Raw genomic sequence first — 20,134 nt, forward strand, 5'->3', positions numbered from 1 at the left:
CTAAATTTAGTTAAAATGTATTTAATTGTTTGAATGTAACTAAAATATGTTATATGGCTAATATGGGTATGCTTATAGTTTTAAAAAAAAATTAGCTTAATCAATGTTAAAATTATATTAAAATTTTTTTTAGCAAAATAAACTAAATTAAACATATTTGGTTTATTTTATTTTAACAAATATTTATTTAAAATTATTTATATTAACTTAATGTAAAAGTTTATACAAGCATTTGTATTTTATTAGATCTTTTTTTAATTTTAATATTTCTAAGTCGGAAACTCTGAATTGCACGTGCGCATGAAAGAAACCAAGACAGCATGTATAACCGTTCGCCGGTATAGGGTTTAAAATATATAGTTGTGTAAAGGGGAAAAATAACTCTTTACCTATAAAAAGGTTTTCATTTTTGTTAACAATTTTCTGAGTTTGGTTTGGTTTTGTAGACACAGTAAACTAATTTTAATTTGTAAAGTGAACGTGAAATGTTAAATATTGGTTTACTATTACTATATTAGAATAAATATCTTTAGTTTTGACTAAATATTTTGTATATTTCGCGAGGTTTCGTAACGTACGCTGTCATTAAAAAAATCCAAAAATTTTATCCCAAAAAGTACGATTTGTACGTCTATTTGCTACTTGCAACGGAAAAAGTTTTTGTTCTTTATTTGTAACATAAAGAGATTAACCTATATTTTAGCAAAATTAAAGAAAAAATTAAACACTTTTTTTTTTTTGTAGATTTTTTTGCTAGAATGTCAGTTGAACAACAACAAAATATTTCCGCTTTTGCTGGCGACAAATTAGCCGTTTGTTCTCAAGATGGAGTTTTACATTTGTGGGATGCAACAACCGGGGAACAAAAACAACAATTCACCCCAGCCAGTCATCTTAGTTCCACTTTTACTTGCTTGTCATGGAAGATATCCAGTAACAGAAAACAGGTCACACATTGAATTATTTTACCTTTCTTTAAATTGCATTTAAACAGGTTTCATTTTACTATAATATTTCAAAACTGCAAAAAATTTTCTATGCCAAAGATTTACGCCAGTTAAAATTTTGTTGATTAATTCCTGGCATTATAAACCTCTCAAATTTCAGTACAATTTAAGCAAATTTTTTAGTAATTTACAACGGAAAATTCTGCTGTTAGGTGGTGTTATATTAAATATCATTGTTAAAATAGTTCTCAAATTGTTTATAGAACATGAATTTGTATATTTTTTAAAGTTTAGTTATACATACTATATAAAGAAAGGAACTAACCCCTTTTTGATTTAAATTGATTGTTATTTTTAATTCTAGGTACCTGAAACACCCAGAAGAAAAAAGACAAAACATAAAACTTCAGAAAAATTTGAGTATATTGCTCTTGGGACCACAGTTGGAAATGTGATGTTGTTTGATGCATTAGCTGGAGATCTTATTCAAAAATATGTAAGATTATGCGGGAAAGATTCTCGTAGCCAGTTATATACGTTTAAATGACGTCATAACCGAGTACTCGGACTCGTTCGAGTATCGCGACAAAATACTCGGGCTTGTAAATGTTTAAGCTCTAAACCCCCTTTTTCTAGTTTTTGTCATTTATGTTAAAAAAAAACTTATGGATATCAACATAGGACTTTGCTTTTAATGTTTATGCAGTTTCTTGTAAAATATAAAATGCTCAAGGCAATGCTAAATAGTAATTACCAAAGCTTCACTATAAATAGATATAGCATATGTTTTAACCTTAATTTTATTAATTTAAAAATTAAAACTATATTTTTAGGATGGCGGACATACAGACCAGGTGAATTGTATTTGTTGGAAAAATGAGCAAAATCTTTTTTATAGTTGTTCCAACGATCGATATATCATGGAATGGGATATTACCACACTTAAGCACAAAAGGTAGACCTTAACATTTCATGATATTAGTAGTTTTATGTAAGGATTGTCTAAGTTAAATTCAAGTTCAAGTACATTTTTCAATAAGAAAAAATAAGATAAGAATAAGAAAAAAATAAGAAAAAAATATTTTTGTATGTACATATAGTATATATACTTTTTTTGTATGTACATATAGTATATAAACTAATCTTGTTTTTAAACTGGCATTTGGCAAAAAAAAATTGATTTTGCCCTAATAAGCCTTAGTGTTATGCATTAAATATAATTTGTATTGAAAAGTAGTAAAAAAGTTTAACAAAATTAATTTAAACAATTTAGTAAATGGAAAGCAGACAAACACGAAGTTCAAAGAATTTCTGTCGGACCCAATTCGAAAACTCTTCTTTCTGCTGGAAAAGTTATTAAACTATGGGACTTAAAATCTAAAGAATTATTAAGGGTGAGAATATGTTTATTAAACTATGGAACCTAAAAAGAATTTTTTTAAAAACAATCTTTAAGAACTATTATTTACTTTTAATAATTTGCAGAAATTTTCTGGGCATTCGAGTCCAGTTAATGGATTAAGTTTTGTGAACTTTGACCTTATAACAAACAACCACTCACCACTAGAGGAGGTTGATGGGAGCTATTTTGTGTCATCTGCGATCGACGATCGAGCTCTTAGCATTTGGTTTGTTGAATTTCTTGCATTTAATGTTTTTAAACAAGTCACTATTAGTGTAGAATTTTTTAAGGGTAAGTCTTAAAACTTTTTTCTGTATAAAATGGTAACAAAGTTTTATTTTATTCAAAATTAAGTTATTTTGTGGGTATATTAACTAGGATTTACTATTCACACTTATAGCAATTTTTTAATTAATTTTGTCTATTAACTTTTAATTTTTTAAAGGCAAATTAAGAGTCTTAAACATAAGAAGACAGCTGTATCCTCCTTAGCTCTTCCTTCAGAACCAATCATGTTCGATATTTTACCCCCTTCTAATGTTGAGCATCAGTTGTATGCTGTCGTCTCTACTGAAAACAATGAAGTTCTGGTGTTTACTCATATTTTAAATGGGTGAGTCAAGTTGTTGTACAGCGCTTTCATGACCTAAACATAGAGTAAAATCAGTTACCCTGAACCAATCTCAAGTTTCCTTTGACAGTTTGGGATATTGTAAATTATAATTGCCCAGTAATTTAGCTGCTGATTAAGTGTTGGCTCGGCAAGAGTTCTTACCGTTTATAGCACCTTACTTAAAGGCGCTACAACATAAGAGCAGTGGGGATTAAACTCACAACCTCATGTATGAAAGCCAAGTGTTCTGACAACTTAACCACGCTGGTGGTTTGTTAAGCATTGGCTGACCATTATGACGAAACTTAAACCAAGTTTAAGATTTAAAACTAACACATTTTCACACCTGCCCCCTTTTATCTCCAGGCCCACCATGAAACCATTAACCCCATCCCACATGATCAGAATAAGTAGTGAAGAGGGGAAGCCCCTTGATATTGTCTCAATTTCAATCAGCAAACAACTTAAAGACGAAGTTGTAACTGTGGCTTACGGGTCAAAAGCTAAACTTGCATTTGAAAATATAGTAAGTTTTAAATCAAGATTTGGTTGCTTGGTAATAGTAAAAGTTCAATAAAAAGCAGAATTATAAATACACAAATTTTATTTACTAATTTAAAAATATTCAATTTCTTAGAAAATAAACGAACAAACAGAAAAAGATGTAATTTTAATCCGAAAAGATCCGACTTTAACTTTTGTTTTGTTGGAAGAAAACAACATGAAGGTGAGTTGACTTTTTAGTTCTCTAAAAGATTACACGGTATTTCGATTTTCTCAATATCATAATATTTTTATCGTTAGTTGCGGGAGCCAATCAGAAAGAGAAACGAAATAACAACAATTGTTCCTGGACTTCCTGGTCACTCAAGCGAAAAAACCCCAAGAAAAAGAAAAAAGCAAAATTCCATCGGAAAGTCGGAGGTAATATTTAAAATATTTCTTTTTGAATTTTGACAACATTTTTTCATGATAAAATGTTTTTAGATGGCGATGGAAGAACGGTTAGTTGCTCTGGAAAATCTTGTAAAACCGACTCATTCTGATGACTCTCCTGCGCCCCCTACTGCTGATTCATTTGCGTTATTGTTGTCACAAGGGCTTCAAAGTAACGACAGAGATATACTCAACGTAAGTATCTAGTAAAATTGCCCAGTAGTGTGTTAAGCGGTCATGGCAGCGGACTACAAGCCATAAGGTTTCGGGTTTGAGCTGCACAATGCCACACTATTCGCCCTTGAGCCTGGCGTTTACAGATAGCTCAAAAACACATCATAACAGCACACCCTTACCTAATAAAAAATATAAAACCTATCATATATAAAAAGTGATGCCAATAATAATTTATATCACCAATACAGCAAGTACTTCAACATGGTAATGCAACTTTAATTGGAAACACTGTTCGTCAACTTCCACTTCCATATATTATTCCTCTTGTTAAAGAATTAACTGAAAGACTTGACGGCAGCCCTGAAAAGTAAAATAATTTGGCAACACTAAATTGTTATTTTTGCTTTATAGAATTAATATTTTAAACAATAGATTTAATTAATTAAAATTTTTTTCGTAGCCCTTTTTTGTATTTTTTACTCTTACTGTAAAAATGTTAACTTAACGACTTAAACATAGAATAACAAATTTAACATTATCACTTCTAAAATGACTAAATTTTATTTTATTTTTAGATGTTTAATATTTATTAAATGGATGAGAACAACTTTGAACACTCATGCTTCTTATTTAATGACTGTAAGACCTTTTCATGATTAGATTTTGTGAAATTTTATTTTAATTAATTAATTAACAAAACATTTTATATTTTAAAAACTTAATGAAAACAACCTGTGGATTAATTTTCATTAAATCATTTTATCCTCAAAGTTTCCTGATGTTGTCCCACTATTAAGTCAAGTATACCAACTCATCGACGTCAGAACTCAAACTCAAAGTCGACTTTCAAGGTTAGAGGGCAAACTTGATTTATTGATGAGTCAGGTTTTATCGAGGAAAAATAATGCTGAGTCGGGAGAGGAACAAACTGCATTGTTTGTTTACGAAGAAGGTAAAAATTTGGTTTATAATTTTTTATTGTTGATGTTAATAGTTTTGTAGAAATTTTACCTTTTTTATTATTTTTTAGAGTCTTCAGATGAAGCGGAATTGGATGCAGGCAACATTTCATTTGATGTCAGTTAATTTAATTATGATCAAACATTTATAACTATTTGTTAGAAATGATATTCGTTTTTTAAATTTTGTTTAAACATTTATTTATTCTCCATAGGAATGGTCTGCATTAAGTGATAATGACCATGATGAGCAAACAACTAAAACCATTGACAGTGACAATAATAACGATGATGATGTCATAGTACATGATTGATAACTTTCTAGAATCATAACAATCAACTGCCAATATAAAATGGTGCTTTTAAGCCAAGTTCAACATTTCCATCTTCTTTTATTGTTTTATCTTTTAATTATTATCGGATTATTTTCTTGTTTCTAGTAATATTCGATTGTTTGTGAATGACTGTTTACAGAATCACTCAATAAAACCTCGGTGTTGGCTTGTAAAAAAGCATGGCTTCAGTAAAGGCTTAACCATGTAAAGTAAAGTCTGTTATAAAGTACACACATTCCCTTTAAGGTTCGGTTTACTACCCTTTTCCACTGCTTTAGACTCTCTAAACTAGAAGTTAATAAACATGAAACACCCTGCGGGACAAATATTTGTGAAAGAACAAACAAAATGTTGTTTGAGCTAAAAAAGGTCACATTTCAAAGGGGCCAATGATGAGCTATAGTGAATCTTTGTTTTTTATTTTAAACAACATATAGAAAGGTAAGATAAAAGGTAAATCAATGGGGTTTAAATATATTTTAAGTATGATGTCATAGTAAGAGATTTATGTGTAATAATCAAATTCTTCTTTCTCATCTTGAGCAATAATATCTAGAGCTTTCATCACAGCTCGTTTAACCGTGAATGCAGCTTTGATTTCCATGGCAACATCCTCTAGATTATTCTCGGCACATAAGTCAGCGATTTTAATCCAATCTGCTGACTCATCATCGGTAAAACTTTCACTTTCTGCCTCATCATAAACAATGCGGTGAAGAGCATCAGAGAAGTCTAGTCTCCGATCAGCCTGTCCCTCCTCGCGGTAGAAACTCTCAGTGTAAAGATCATCAAGAAACCTAAACGAGATTTTCGCCCCATTTCCACCAGATTCTAACATAGCTAAGATAGCTTGATCAAACCTAAAATATACAAAATAATGCCCAAGTTATATGATCATGGTGTCTAAGGGTCTTAACCATATGTTCGTAGTGTCTAAGTGAACTACGAAGTCCTACTTTTAAATTGTAGCTTATTTTGGATAAATCGCATAAGCAAATTTTAATTTCTAAAAACAAACAGTTTTTTGATATTGATTTAAAATGGAATTGTTATTTATTTGCTGACAAGCTTTGGCGTATTTTCCCTCCCTATTTTAATAATAAGTTCTTCACTGTTTGTCAACTGTTTAAGAGAAACTATTACAACAAAAGACTTTTAAAATGCTTTGCTTTAAAGAAAATACTGTCGGTTACTATAAGTATTTAAATACAATATCCTTTAGTTACCTGACAGGAAGCACACTAGGTTGGTAAAGGTTGGTTGGTTCAGGGGTCATCTCATCTGAAGGTCGGCAAATGTTCCAAACCAAAGTTGGGTTCGGGCATTTACGAACCAGATTCAAGTAGTCACCTAAAGTTTAAAAACTTTATCTAAATTGTGTTTTAAAAACTTTATCTAAAATGCCCTTGGCCTTACATTAAGAATAAAAACATATTTTTTTATAGTTAAAAAAAATACAGAATCCATTTCAAACATCAAAAAAATTTACTTTTCGAAAATCTTGCAACATTCTTTGCATAATCCAATAGTCCACCAAGATGCTCCATAGCAAATAAAGTATAACAAACGTTTGAGTGACTCTCAGCATCTGTGTATATCTTTACAGCCACAGCATAACATAACATTCTATCTTGTGGATGCTCTTCTCTAGTAGATAAATAAAAAAATGACAGTCATATGATAAAAAGTCTGATAATGCAATTTTAGGTTTATTATAAATGGATAGTTTTCTGCTAGTTTATCTCAATTCAGTTTTCGTTTTAGTGGATTACTAATTAAATTCTGTATTATATCTCTTACCCATATTCCACCAGAAAGTTTCCAATTTCTTCACAAGTTGTAATACAAGCTTTGCTCACCCAATGTTCAATTAAATCTGGTCGGTTCTCATCCAAAGCACATCTAACATTTAAATAAATAACTACAGCTCTAATATTTTTAGATTATATTGAATTTTATATTGAAAACTACATGTGGTTCTGGGTTTGATCCCTACTGTTTTCATGCTGTAGTGCCCTTAAGTAAGGCGCTATAAACAGTATGAATTCCTGCTGAACCAACACTTAATTAGCAGCTTAAAATTAGCAGGCAAAGTAATCTCAAAACTGGATCAGGGTAACAAATGTGTGCACTTACTTGCAGCAATCGATTGACATTTCCTTATCACAAACATGAGCTTGTGCAGATGAGGAATGCATCAAAGCTTCAGAATACAACAAAAGTGGGGTTGGAGTCCCAGAGTAATTCTCTGACACAGTTTTGAATCTAAAACAAACACAGAATATTTAAATCTAAATGGCTACTTTTGTCTTAAGAAAGAATATTCCTTTGGCATTTAAGACATTACATTTTAAGTCTTAATTAACTTTTTTAAAGATCCTTTATAAGCACTTCGCCAAAATTAATAGCACATCGCTAAACATAGCATTTTCTTATACTTTAACAGTTAAACTTACCTTGATAAAATCAATAAAAACAAATTTAAAATTTAAAACAAACAGTTATATTCCAACCTGTTTAAAGTTTCCATAGCTCTAAGTACAGCTCTGGGGCTGTTAGCTGCATGTATTGCAGCTTTGGCATATTCCTCATCAGCAAATAATTCGTTGAATTTGTCGATATATTCCAAAATCATCTCTGCTTCTTTTTCCTTGGAAGGATCATCATCCTCAAGAAATCCCTGGATAAAAAATGATGGTGTTTAGTTTGTTTTAATAAACAAAAGCCATATTATTTTTGCTACTTGGTCTTATACCTTATTTAAATATTAACAACCTAAAAACTTTTATTATCTACAACATTTTATGTTGTAGATAATTTAATTTTTTAATATTTAGTAAGGTTAAACCAGAGTAGCATAATTAAATGGTGATCTTACTTCTTCTGTTAGCAAAGACTTTTCTCTTAATAAATGTTTTTCGTTGGAGAAAAAATTGTGAATGTAACTTGTAAGATCTATAAAAAAATAAAACTTTTAAAACGAAATAAATGTTATTTCAACATTTTAAAGGTAAAGAACATTACATTAGTATCTTGTTACCGCGAAATTGTTACTGCTAATGTTTTATACAAACTGGTAATAAAACATGTCAATCCAAGGGTTAAGTACCTTGTTCAAATGAAGGATTTCTTTCCTTTATTCTTGTAAAAGCTGACATTGCTTCAATAAGTAATTTCATTCTCTGATTTTTTGCTTTTATATTCTTACCATTCTCAATTAAATTTTTCTTCTCCTGCAACTTGTCTTCAAACATTTTCTCAGCCTAGAAATTTAAAAATTTAAGTTTGTTGAAAGCTAAATATTAAATTTTAAATTATTTATTAACCTCAATCTTCTTAGAGATTGGAACATAATTATTTTTTTGTTGTTTCGTTATTTCTTTGATATCTTTGTTTAACTTAATCACAGCTTGAGATAATGTTGACTCTTGGGTCCATTGCTCCACAGTTAAACCTGAACACATTTGTATCTCAGAGTTTAAAACCTATTTCAACATTCTTTATTATTCTTAAGTTGACACGGCCTAACTTAAATGTAAAGGCTACGAAACATTTTAACAAGATATTTAAAAAGTGTTTAAAAAAGAAAATGATTTAAAGTTTCACCAGGAATTGGTTTTATTTGAATTTCTTCTTTTTGTAATTCTTCAGTTGATGAAGTTTCTTTAACTTTAGCTTTTGTTTCTTTTTTTCCTCGTGATTTTAATAATTTAAGTTTTTCTTCAAGCTTTGCATTGTCTTTATTTAAGATGGTTAATCTATAAAAAAGTGGGTAGGCTATTCTACATTGTAATGGTTTATATTGGCTCCACTATTAAAGCAAGCAAAGTGTTACTAAAACAAGATAAAAGTTTTGTTTAAATTAAAAATACACAAACATTTACATTCTTTAAACCATCCTTTATTGAGCAGAGTATTATAATATATATGAAACAATTTTTTGAACTTGTTACTTTTCTTTAAGGTCAATTTTTCTTCTTTCATATCCCTCAATAGTAGAAGGCAAATGTGCCAGAGTTTTAATTTTACTTTGAAGAAAAAACGATTCTTTTTGTCCGTTGTTAATGGCAGTAATACAATCCTCATATTCGCGTTTAACATCAGAGAGTATGTCTTTGTAAACTGTCACATTCTCTATGACATCATTAAAAGCTTGGCTAAAATAAAATATAAGTTTAGTTCGGCACAATTAAGTCATTTTCTTTAACATATTTTTATCCTCAATGTGGAAAGGTCGACTTCATGACCTAAACATAGAATAACATTAGTTACCCCGACCCAGTCTTAAATTGCATTTGACAGTTTAGGATGTAATAGATTATCATTGCCCGAGGGTGCTACAACATGGGGGCTGTGGGGATCAAACCCTCGACCTTATGTAGTACAGCAAGTGTTCTGACTACTACGCCACGCTGCCATTAAAACAAAACGATTTCTAAAGATATTTATTTAAAACCTTAAATAGCAGTTTGACTTCTAAAATACAATGTTATGTACCTGTAAACGGAAAATCTTTCAGGACTGTATCCTTCTTCAGGTAACTTTAGTCTTTCTTTTTCATTATCAATTTGGGTTCTTATTTTGTCTAAAAAATTTCTGTCCCTTTGACATAATATTGGTGGCAGAACTGGCTTAGTACAGTAAGCTTCAATTCTACTTTTCAATGCATCAGATGTGATGGAATCTACGTTACTACGCGCGCTATAATTCATTATTTATGCAACAAGTTTTAACGCTTTGCAAAATTTTAAGATGGCGTTAAAAAATGCCATGGCGATTTCAAAATTGATTCAAATACGACTTTAGTGGTTATTAGTGCGACCTCTATGAATAATGACGTCACTAAAAATAAATCATGGACACGAGATTATTGTTTCCAATGCTGGATTCTTTTTTCTTCTAGCGAGGTTTTGAAAGTCGGTTAAAATGGTGCAGCGACTTACTTATAGGCGTAGGTTGAGTTATAATACAACTTCGAACCGAAAAAGGATCTCAAAAACGCCAGGTAATTGTTTAAGTTACAATTATTCATGTTTTGAACGCTTTTTCTCCGTTGATTTGGCATTCTTAGGCGTAAATAAGGGACTAAAAAATCTTAAATATATTACTAAACTTTCTTGCTGTAGATAATACGTAAAAATGAATTATAACAACAAAACACGTTACTTAATCACACTAGTGAAACTGACTGATAAAATTCCTCTATATTTAGCTGCTAACTAGAGATGCCCCGTTGTATAGTCAGTGACTGGTGTCATAGTCAATAGTTACAGTTAATATTTTAATAAAAAGTTAGTTTTTTATTAAATCTGCCTAGTTTTGAAATCTTTTAAAACTTTATTGTATACTATCAACTATTACATTTAAAATGCTTCCTTTTTTAAATTGTCCTTATCATTTAATGCTAGTATTATTGCATATTTATTTGCATTGTTAAACGTAGGGTTAATGTTCAGATTATCCAATATTTTTATGAACTTTTTCTTTGTTAACTAATTTGGCTAACGTATTTTATTAATTTAATTTTACCAATATGTTTTACCTAAAGTGTACCTTTAAAAAAAGATGAAGAATTGAATGGATCATATGTATATGAATGGGCCGAATAAATCGCACACATTAAGTCTATTCTAAATATGTAAGGGTTGGGGTTTAATTTATGCGACTTGTTTGATCCACTCGATAACCATTTCACATACACCAATTCACTGGGTAGTACTGAAATACGGGTTGCAGAAAGTTGTGAAGTGTGAAAATGCCAAGCCATATGTAAACGTAAACAAAAAATCGCTGAAGAAAAAGACGGAATTTTTATACACTTCCGTAATCCTTCATGTGCTTAAATATCAATCCCGCATCATCCCTTTTTCATTTAGGTTAATAAAGCATTTATCTCGAAGTAGAGTACAAAAATGCCGTTCCGTCCTGTAATTCGAAAACTTTTGTTAACGTTTACATACATTCCCACACTATCCCGCATCCCGTACTTTAGAATTGTCCGATCCAGTATATTATTTATTTTAGTTGCTCTAATTTCTCTATATTCACAGACATTTTCTTGTTTAGGTGGTCGACTTGTCTACCTTCATACAAAAAAGTTTGGATCAATCCCAAAATGTGGTGACACAAAAAAAAAGTTGTTTGGTATCAAACCAGCTCGACCTCGTGAGTTAGCTTCCATGTCAAAACGTAAGAAGCATGTTACAAGAGCATATGGTGGTTGTTTAAGTGCTTCAGCGGTAAGAAGTCGAATTATCCGAGCTTTTCTCGTTGAAGAACAGAAAATTGTGGTTCGAGTTTTAAAAGCGCAAGCCAAAAAATAAACAAATAAATTTTGCCACACTTTATTACAAATCTTTTAATGATATGTACAGTTATCAAGACAGAAATAGTTACAATTTAATGTATTTTTTACAGACAGAAATATGTTCTTTAATATAGCAAATTGAAATTGAGCTTTATAGAAGAATAAGTGTTTATGTATATAAATTTGCATTTAAAATGGATTTTATTATTGGTATATTTTTTTATGATATTTTAACCAGCTGTTATAATAAAAATTCTATATACAATAATTACTTAACATGCATTAATAAAGGGTATAACAATATAGCAACTAAACTACGCGTATCAAGAAATCAAAAACAAGCGTAAAATACAAACTATTACGGAATAAAAAGTCATCAATCAGCTATCATAATATTTGATTTTAAAATTGTTATAAATTAACACAAAAAAAAAAATTCAAGATACAAGGGTGTTTTAAAAGTTGTCCGATTGCCAAATTATGTGTCTTTAGTAAAATACCTAGAAGTAGCATCTAAGGTTTTTGTATTTACCATTTGGAATTAAAGCCCTCAAAAAATCCCTTAACTGCTCCAATTGCAGCGGTAAAATAATTAAAACCAGGTGGACTTAAGAAAAAACCAATAGCACCTTGGGCTGCAGCTCCTAGCAATCCTTTGCCAACTTTTCTCAACCAATTTGGTTTGTTTTTCTCATTATTTGTCTTGATGGTTTCAAAACAATCATCCAATTCCTGGCAACATTTGTCAGCATATTTTCTACCAAAATTGTCGTGCCCATCTCTGTTAAAATCAGCTTGAATCTGATATTGCAGAATTCGTTTAGTATCTTTATGGCATTCTTCTAGTTCTTCTGGTTCAACATACTTGTTGTCAATTAACTACAATAACAAGGTTTTAAGTACATTAGTAAAACAACAAATAATTTGTCTTAAGAAGAACTAAATAATAAAAAAATTATAACAACAAATCTAATAAGGTAATTCGATATAGATAGTCCAGCTGTAAAGGTACAGACTTAAAATAAACAAAACTAAACAACAAAAAAGCATAAAGAATTGTTCAGCTTAAAAAAAGCATATGTTCAATTGTCTTATTTGTTTTTTAGAGTTAATATTTGAAGACCAAACAAAATCAGTTTAATTAGACTTCAGTGTCCTTGTTTTTGGTATCCCCTTGTTTTCCCTTACTTAAAAGATTCATAATTGAAAGTTGTTTAACGGCTTCAGAACCTTTACCCATCATTTCAGATGAAAACATGAAACCAGCTTTTATCCATCTATGAGGGTCTTTGGTGTTGCTTAAAAATGCCATAGCTCCACTTGCTATACCATTAAGCAATTTAGGCCCCCATTCACGCAGATGGGTGCCTATGTTTGTCTCTTTGTTTTTCTTGATGATGGTAAATTGAAGGTCAGTAAATTCTACAAACTGTTGCTCAATACTTCTGCAGATTTCGATGTTTTTGATTTCCTGTTTCATTAAACTTATTTGTTCTTGTTTAAAGACATTGTGAAACATCTCTAGAACGGAATCTTCCACTTCTTTGCCATCACATAACTATATGAAATTACAACAGAACTTACCTTTTCATCCAAAGTTAAAAGAATTTTATAGCAGGTATGTAAAAAAGGCTTACTAATTAAAAAACCAAATTATTATAACTTATTCAGGTTTCTTTGAAACCATAAGAGAGATATATAATACAATACAGTAAATTAAGTTATAGTGTTTGTAACAGAAATATGATAAATAATACCTCGTTCATTTTTTGCAAATAATTGGCTTTCATTCCTTGAAGCATAGCATTTGCTCTTTCATTTAGGTTTTGCTACAAAAACAATTTTTATTGTTAATGCAAAAAGACAACGAATTAGAAAAACATTTTTTTAACTAGAACTGTATTTGTGTTATTATTCCAATTTCAGTTACACCAAATTAATTAATTTTATACCTCATAGACAGCATTTTGCGAATCCAAAGTTGTGAAATGTTGATTGATTTCTTGTTCAAGGTTGTTTTTAATTTCTGTTTTTTCTGTAAGCGAAAATTCGGTCGTCTTCTGTTCAAACTTGTTTAAAGCTTTATGTTTTGCCTGATTATGAAGATTCTTCAACTCATTTCCTTCCCTAAATTTGCCTTGGATGTCCTTTAATAAAAAAGTTACTTATAATACAGTATTTTATTTGAGTTTTGAAACATAATTTAAAAAGTAGCATTTTTTTGTATATATCTTTATCCTCAATGTGGGAAAGTTAACTGCGCAACCTAAACATAGAGTAACAACTGTTATCCCAACCCAGTCTTAAGTTGCCTGTGGCAGTTTAGGATAATATATATTATAATTGCCTGATAATTATGCTGCTAATAAGTGCTTGCTCAGCAGGGGTTCATACTGTTTATAAGAATTTAACTCAGGGTGCTACAGCATGAGAGCAGTGGGGATTGAACACACCACCACATATGGTGTAGCAACTGTTCTTAACATTACATCACACTGTCAGTTAAATTAATTTACCTGTCGCATTTTAATGTCATAACAATTGAAAGCACTTTCTTTAATTTCTCTTAATCGGTTTACAGCCTTGGTCTGTAACAAAACCAGTTGATTTAACAAGAATAACAACAAACAGTTTTTAATCTGCTACAACTTGTGGTTTAGGTGGTTTACAATATATTTTGTTTATTAGCTAAAGCATTTTTGTTTCATATCCTTAATAGGATGACTTTTAAGTAAAAAACTTGTTTTATCAAGCCATCTAGTACTTGTCAATTGGACTAACTAAGTATCACAAAACAAAAGGGATAAAAAATATATTGTAAGTTATAAGCACCTTGTTTTTGTTGTTTTTTAGCTCATAATTCTCTAGCAAATCTTTAGCAACCTCAGTATTAAATTGGTTTTTACATTCAGCAACCAGGTTGGTGTTCATGTTAAGTGTGTCGAACAACTTTAAAGCTTCTGCCTTGCACCTGTTGTGGGCTTCCTTTAATTTTGTTGGCTCAACATATTTGTCGTCACATTCCTACAAAAAAGTAGTTTTTAACCAAATGTAGAAAAAACACAGGAACCTATTTTTTAACTTGACTGTTCATTACTTCTGTCAAGACATTAGCATTGTGGATTAAACTCAACTCATGATATCAAACTTTAAGGTTAACTTTATTCAACTCACAACTTACTTTGTCCATCAATTTCGAGTATTTTTCCTTGACTTTGTTCATTGTTTCTAGTATTTTTGCTTTAGCCAGTTTCTAAATTTACAACAAAATATATTGTTTTATTAACAATTCCCTCTAAAAAATTCTACAAATAAATAAAAAGCAAAAACTATAAAAATATATATCGAACTTTATATACTATGGTGAATAACTAAAGAATAACTATTTAACATTAAAACAAGAGAAAAATTTTAGTCAAGATCATAAATACAACATAAAATAACTTTGTTAATTTCGTTGGTCTGTTTACACTTTAACATTTCATCATTTAGTTCGGTAAGAAGCATTGATTTGTATTCAGCACGAAGACCAGTGTCTATCCCAAAGTGAGAGCTTTCGAACAGAGCTAAAGCTGTATCAAAAGCATTTGCATGCCTTGCTTCAAAACTTGCGTCATCAAGATCAACACCACCATACTGTAAAACAAATTTTGCAACCATAATTTAATGAAGTAATGTAAAAGCCAATAACTAAGAATGTCATGTTAAAAAGTATGGATATCTTTTATTTTACTTTTAATTAAACAAACATATTAAAATAACCAATTCAAGATTTTAATTGCTTGCTGAGCCAGTTATAAACTATTACAATTGCTACTTTATAAAATATATAAAAAAGTTCTTACCTCATTCATGCAAGCATTATAGACTCCTTTGCAACTTATTGACAATTCTGACAATTTTCTATCCAGTTCAGACTAAAAGCAACATAAAAGAATTATTTGAAAGCTGCTTACAATTTACCATTGGTTTGGTGCATTTGGTTAAGGACCAAACATTTTTTCTATACTATTTGTTTAAGCAATGTTAAGATAGCTAAAAATCATTTTAAAAATTTAAAAATAGTCAATGTAATAACTCATGAGGTAAAATGAAAACTTTATAATATAAAGAATGTTTTAAAATATTACCTTTTTATGCAAATTGGTTTCAATAAAAGCTTGAAAACATCTTTTCATTTCTCTGTCGAGTCTTCCTCTAAATTCTTGGGAGAGTTGGGAGTCAAATTCTTTAACTTTTTTATTAAATACTGCAATAACTAGGTCGCGACTTTGAGCATTTATTTTTTTAAGTTTTCCATCTTCCAAAAATTTTCCATTACATCCCTAAACAATAACAGAATATTTACCTAAATATGCACACATGTTCATTAATTCAGTACCCAACACTAGTTAAATTTTAAGGTAACTACTCTAATAAAAATTTTAATTCTATGTTTGCAACAAGATAAGATGAGTTTAACCCTTATATATATACCTGCTCAAAGTTTGATTTAAAATCCTTTACCAGGTTTTCAACAATATCACGTAACTCATTCTTCAGCTGTTCCTATAGAATTGTATTAATGTTTAATATATTTAACATCAACTTATGGTTAATTGTATACGGTATTGAATAAACTATTTCATCTACATATAGCCCTAGTGTTTAAGTAAACATTAAGAGAAAATAAAAAGTGTATATATAGTTTAATCTTACATAAAATGTTTTATTCTTTTCTGTAAAAAAGTCAAGTTGTTGGTCAATTAATTCTTCAAGACTTTTTCTCTTCATTCGAACAAACTTTTCATCCCCAAGTTTAGGAGCATCATCAAAAACTGAAATTGCATCTAATTTACAATCTTCATGAAGCACTTGAAGGTTTTCTGTATATTGCTGGCACAACTATAACAAAGTAAAAAGAAACTTAAATTCCTATTTAATAAAACCTGGCTTAAGTGTATTAAAAATTGTATACATGTTAATGTGCGTGTATATTTTGCTTTAAACTATTTTAAAAGTTTGATATAAAGTTTATTAAACCTTTTACAAACCATTTTCATATTTTCCATGTAATGTTGCTTTGCCTTTTGAATCAATGCAACAATTGCTGCTTTTTTATTTGCCTAAACAAAACAAACACTGTTATGTAAATCAGAGTACATACACTGTAAATAAAAACAACTTTAACAGCCTTATTCTTTATTGAAAGATTTATAAAATTTAAAATTCAAAACAAAAACTAAAAAAGGAAATATGCACCTCCACAATGGATTCTACTTCTGGCATTTTTCCACTTTTAAAAATGTCAAAATAGGCGTGAATTAGGTTGATTAGATCACTTCCAGTGACATCACAGCCATTGTTTCGTTTCACAACAATGTTGTGAGGCTGAAACAGTTGCTTTTGTAATTCATCAACATATCTCAAGAACTGTGGATCAATTTCTTAAAAAAAAATTAATAAATAAAATTTTGTTAATTTAAGATATAAAATAAATATTTTAAGATCCTAATTGGTGTGCAAACCTTCAAATGAAATTGGAGTTTCTCTACTGCCCCTTTCAGCTATTTTCATTCCAGGGTGGGGCATCAAAAAACAAGACAAATCAGTGAAATATTTGTTTATGTTGTCTCGAATTTCAATTATTTCTTTGTTTTCACTTTTGTTAAGAATTCTTTTCAAAAATTCCCTGCCCCCGTCTGATCCAAAATTTACATCCTTATCAGGCCAATCTCGAATTAGAAACATCAATTTCTGTCAAACATAAATAGTATTTATAAATGTATGCAATACTTACTACTTTTGTTACTACAAAGAATTACCTGAAATGGGGATTGAGTTTGAGTATTTTTGTTGTTTTTTAGAAATTCTTGTTTGGCAGTATTTCCATAATTAGCAAATAACTACAAAAAAAAGATTTTTTGTATAAGTTAAGTATTGAAGTACCCTTAAATTAATTTTTAACATATTTTTTACTACCTATATATGTTATATTTAAACAAGTTAAAACTACTTTAACATATTTCCTGAACCCAAGTTTTTGATATAGTTAATAAAGTTGCCTATTATGTTTAGTAGCAATCTGTTCTTGGTTTTAAAATAGTTTAAAAACAAAAAAAAATTCTCAAGCAATAAATGTTGTATAAAGTATAACTTACATGCAAGTTTTGAAGGTCGTTACTGTCGATGTTTTGCAAAACATTGTAAATTTGAACTGAGCCAATCAGAGTGCTTAAAGCAAAGATAACCGATGAACACTTTGTGTCTGCAACCAAATCGAATGCTCCTTGAGTGTCCATAAGAAACAAGTTTACCTTAAAAAGTAATTTTGATTAAGGATATTGCAAAATACTGTTAAAATAATTATTTCCTTCTATTTTTTTTAATTTCTTTTTATGTATATATCTTTTTTCACAATGTGAAAAGGTCGAATGCGCAACCTAAACATAGAGTAACAACTGTTACCCTGACCCAGTCTCGATTTGCCCGTGGCAGTTTGGGTTATTATAGATTATGATTGCCTGATAACTTTGCAGCTGATTAAGCGCTGGCTCAACAGGAGTTCATATCTTTTATAACGCCTTACTCAAGAGCGCTTGAGCATGAAAGCAGTCTATTAGTTAAATTTTGTCGCATGGGTTTTTGGCGATTACATTTTCTAGTTTACCTTGTTTTTAGGTAGTATAAATCTTTTTTAGAAAAAAATTGTTGTCGGATTTAGTTTTTACTAATTGCATTCGGAAGTGTATTTGTAACAGAAGTGTGGTTGTTTAGACGTTTAGTCTCAAGAGTTTATATTTGATCTAAAACCCTGGAAACTTTATCAAAAAACAACAACCTACTTCTTTTCCATCATCAGTAGTAACGGGTATTGGTTGGTTCCAAATCCAAATTCCTTTTGTATCACTCTCATGGCCACCTCTCCAATGGAAACCATCCTCTGGGTTCATTATTTGAGTTTTGTTTCTCAACCATTCTTCAGGCTGTCAAAATATTTTTAAAAAAATTAAAAAAAAAATTTTATGCAGTTATACTATTACAAAAAATAACACACTTTGCCATATAAACATATAGTAATTTAACATAAAAATTTTATTGCCAAACAAAACATACCTTACTAGACCTTAATCTGTGCAAGAAAAGGTTCAGAAGAAAAGATTTTCCTTTTCGAAATGCTCCGGTCAATGAATACAATGCAACTGGTTTATCTTTGACATTTGGATGACCAAATATTACCTCTAAAGCCTCTGTGTTTAATTCAAACCCTCCCTTATCACTGCCCGTAACATTTATTGGTCTCACAAGTTGAACTGGTTCAATTTTAAAGGAATTTTCTAAAATTATAAATATTTACAAATTCATAAATGATATAAATGTAGTCAACAGCAAGATAGTAGTGAAAATTATACCTAGTGAACTATTTTATATTTTAATATCTGGGTTTTTTATTAAGGCTAAATAAACGCAATATAAATATTGTAAAAGCGCTTAAGTATCTAATAATTTTACGTTTATTGTTTGTACACGTGGTTATGTCAACAAAACTTATCTTTGTCACGTGATGTAAATAATGGTTGTCAATATAAAATTAATAAAGTTTGATGACTTGCCAAATTGAGCTTCCGAATTTCGTTGACCTTGATATCTACTAGAAGTAGATTGTCTAAAATTTCTGTGTGACTCCCTTGGATTTGAAGGCAGATTTATTTCTGTAAAAAATTCACTTAAATCCAGGTCATTTAAATCATTTGTTTTATTTAAATATTTAAATAGTTTTTTTTAATTGTTTAGATTAGAGTTGGTAAAAGTCGTATTTTAGTGAAGTTTTATTTTAACAATTATTGGTCTATACTAACCTTGATTTCTGTTAATATTTTCGATCAAAGTTAATACATTTTCGTCGTTTACAATCGGTGATACTCCTTTAAAAATAACAATTTTAGTAATTTTATTACAAACTTTGATAAATGACTAAATTAACATTTTATTTTACCTGTTGCATAAATCGCACTTCTTATTTGACTTTCGCTAAAGCCTTGGTTCTTGAGAGATTTAATCAGTTCAGAGAAATTGTCTCTATTTCTAAAACTCATACTGCTTATCTAATAACTTACTTTCTACCAAAGTTAATAAACACAAGAGTAAAAATCCATGAATTCAAGCCCTGAATAGATTTTGCTATTGACTGAGTTTATATACAATTAGCAGAAGCGATACTAGTCTCTGCATAAAGGGCATTTTCAAATAGAAGTATCGTATTGCACCACATATTACAAACAAGAAATAGTTCCTCTTTTTAAATTATTTTTAGCTTAAAATTTCTATCTTTTTACATTACATAATAAGGCATAATCTATTAGACTGTTATTCTATAAATCAGGGAAATATACTTGTTCACATATATTTTAATTATGAGTTTTCAATGCTAATTAGATTTAAACATCAATTATTTATTGCATTTCACGCACAGAACTTA

The 20,134-nt window shown here is 29.8% G+C and overlaps 4 protein-coding genes across 6 annotated transcripts; 2 read left to right on the forward strand and 2 right to left on the reverse strand.

Annotated features, from left to right (window-relative positions):
• The first annotated feature begins 710 nt into the window (after nt 1-710).
• On the forward strand, nt 711-5,643 carry LOC145752320 (WD repeat-containing protein 43-like). Its single transcript, XM_082568585.1, has 15 exons — nt 711-947; nt 1,312-1,443; nt 1,781-1,902; nt 2,221-2,341; nt 2,433-2,575; nt 2,795-2,962; nt 3,329-3,488; nt 3,600-3,689; nt 3,767-3,886; nt 3,950-4,093; nt 4,324-4,442; nt 4,651-4,714; nt 4,847-5,027; nt 5,106-5,152; nt 5,250-5,643. Exons 1-15 carry the CDS (start codon nt 759-761, stop codon nt 5,346-5,348), a joined length of 1,899 nt encoding a protein of 632 aa, XP_082424711.1. The 5' UTR covers nt 711-758; the 3' UTR covers nt 5,349-5,643.
• Nucleotides 5,644-5,772: 129 nt separating this feature from the next.
• LOC145752033 (clathrin heavy chain linker domain-containing protein 1-like) lies at nt 5,773-10,229 on the reverse strand. Its single transcript, XM_082568221.1, has 12 exons — nt 9,867-10,229; nt 9,323-9,526; nt 8,976-9,127; nt 8,696-8,823; nt 8,479-8,632; nt 8,248-8,324; nt 7,883-8,049; nt 7,506-7,634; nt 7,170-7,271; nt 6,859-7,016; nt 6,596-6,719; nt 5,773-6,229 (listed from the first exon to the last, which is right to left on the reverse strand). Exons 1-12 carry the CDS (start codon nt 10,079-10,081, stop codon nt 5,875-5,877), a joined length of 1,965 nt encoding a protein of 654 aa, XP_082424347.1. The 5' UTR covers nt 10,082-10,229; the 3' UTR covers nt 5,773-5,874.
• Nucleotides 10,230-10,237: 8 nt separating this feature from the next.
• LOC145752034 (large ribosomal subunit protein eL34-like) lies at nt 10,238-11,723 on the forward strand. The gene is made up of 2 exons (XM_082568222.1): nt 10,238-10,374; nt 11,436-11,723. The coding sequence occupies exons 1-2, from the start codon at nt 10,296-10,298 to the stop codon at nt 11,690-11,692; spliced, it is 336 nt and encodes a 111-aa protein (XP_082424348.1). The 5' UTR covers nt 10,238-10,295; the 3' UTR covers nt 11,693-11,723.
• Nucleotides 11,443-20,039, reverse strand: LOC145752031 (uncharacterized). 3 transcript variants are annotated; one of them, XM_082568218.1, is made up of 21 exons: nt 19,652-20,037; nt 19,515-19,580; nt 19,269-19,367; nt 18,772-18,992; nt 18,501-18,641; nt 17,817-17,972; nt 17,481-17,561; nt 17,184-17,412; nt 16,918-17,102; nt 16,710-16,781; nt 16,375-16,560; nt 16,153-16,224; nt 15,807-16,001; nt 15,522-15,593; nt 15,121-15,312; nt 14,858-14,929; nt 14,509-14,700; nt 14,193-14,264; nt 13,629-13,823; nt 13,434-13,505; nt 11,443-12,555 (listed from the first exon to the last, which is right to left on the reverse strand). In XM_082568218.1, exons 1-21 carry the CDS (start codon nt 19,749-19,751, stop codon nt 12,205-12,207), a joined length of 3,021 nt encoding a protein of 1,006 aa, XP_082424344.1. In that variant the 5' UTR covers nt 19,752-20,037; the 3' UTR covers nt 11,443-12,204. The 3 variants fall into 3 exon arrangements, with proteins under 3 accessions (XP_082424344.1, XP_082424343.1, XP_082424345.1); XM_082568217.1 differs by having other exon boundaries at nt 12,413-13,234; nt 19,652-20,039; XM_082568219.1 differs by lacking the exon at nt 11,443-12,555 and adding an exon at nt 13,065-13,260 and having other exon boundaries at nt 19,652-20,039.
• Between the last annotated feature and the right edge of the window lie 95 nt (nt 20,040-20,134).

Source organism: Corella eumyota, chromosome 5, assembly GCF_963082875.1.
Source record: "Corella eumyota chromosome 5, kaCorEumy4.1, whole genome shotgun sequence".
In the NCBI taxonomy this organism is placed as follows: Eukaryota; Metazoa; Chordata; class Ascidiacea; order Phlebobranchia; family Corellidae; genus Corella; species Corella eumyota.

Coding starts and splice junctions, on each gene's coding strand:
- LOC145752033 (XM_082568221.1), bottom strand. CDS start 10,081: ATGAATTATAGCGCGCGTAGTAACGTAGATTCCATCACATCTGATGCA. Junction 9,527..9,866: donor GAAAGATTTTCCGTTTACAG/GTACATAACATT, acceptor ATTTTATTTTAG/CCAAGCTTTTAATGATGTCA. Junction 7,272..7,505: donor ATGTCAATCGATTGCTGCAA/GTAAGTGCACAC, acceptor TTTAAATGTTAG/ATGTGCTTTGGATGAGAACC.
- LOC145752031 (XM_082568217.1), bottom strand. CDS start 19,751: ATGAGTTTTAGAAATAGAGACAATTTCTCTGAACTGATTAAATCTCTC. Junction 13,506..13,628: donor CGCAAAATGCTGTCTATGAG/GTATAAAATTAA, acceptor TTGTTTTTGTAG/CAAAACCTAAATGAAAGAGC. Junction 13,235..13,433: donor ATTTGCAAAAAATGAACGAG/GTATTATTTATC, acceptor AATTTCATATAG/TTATGTGATGGCAAAGAAGT.
- LOC145752320 (XM_082568585.1), top strand. CDS start 759: ATGTCAGTTGAACAACAACAAAATATTTCCGCTTTTGCTGGCGACAAA. Junction 3,887..3,949: donor ATTCCATCGGAAAGTCGGAG/GTAATATTTAAA, acceptor AAATGTTTTTAG/ATGGCGATGGAAGAACGGTT. Junction 4,094..4,323: donor ACGACAGAGATATACTCAAC/GTAAGTATCTAG, acceptor TCACCAATACAG/CAAGTACTTCAACATGGTAA.
- LOC145752034 (XM_082568222.1), top strand. CDS start 10,296: ATGGTGCAGCGACTTACTTATAGGCGTAGGTTGAGTTATAATACAACT. Junction 10,375..11,435: donor AAGGATCTCAAAAACGCCAG/GTAATTGTTTAA, acceptor TTTCTTGTTTAG/GTGGTCGACTTGTCTACCTT.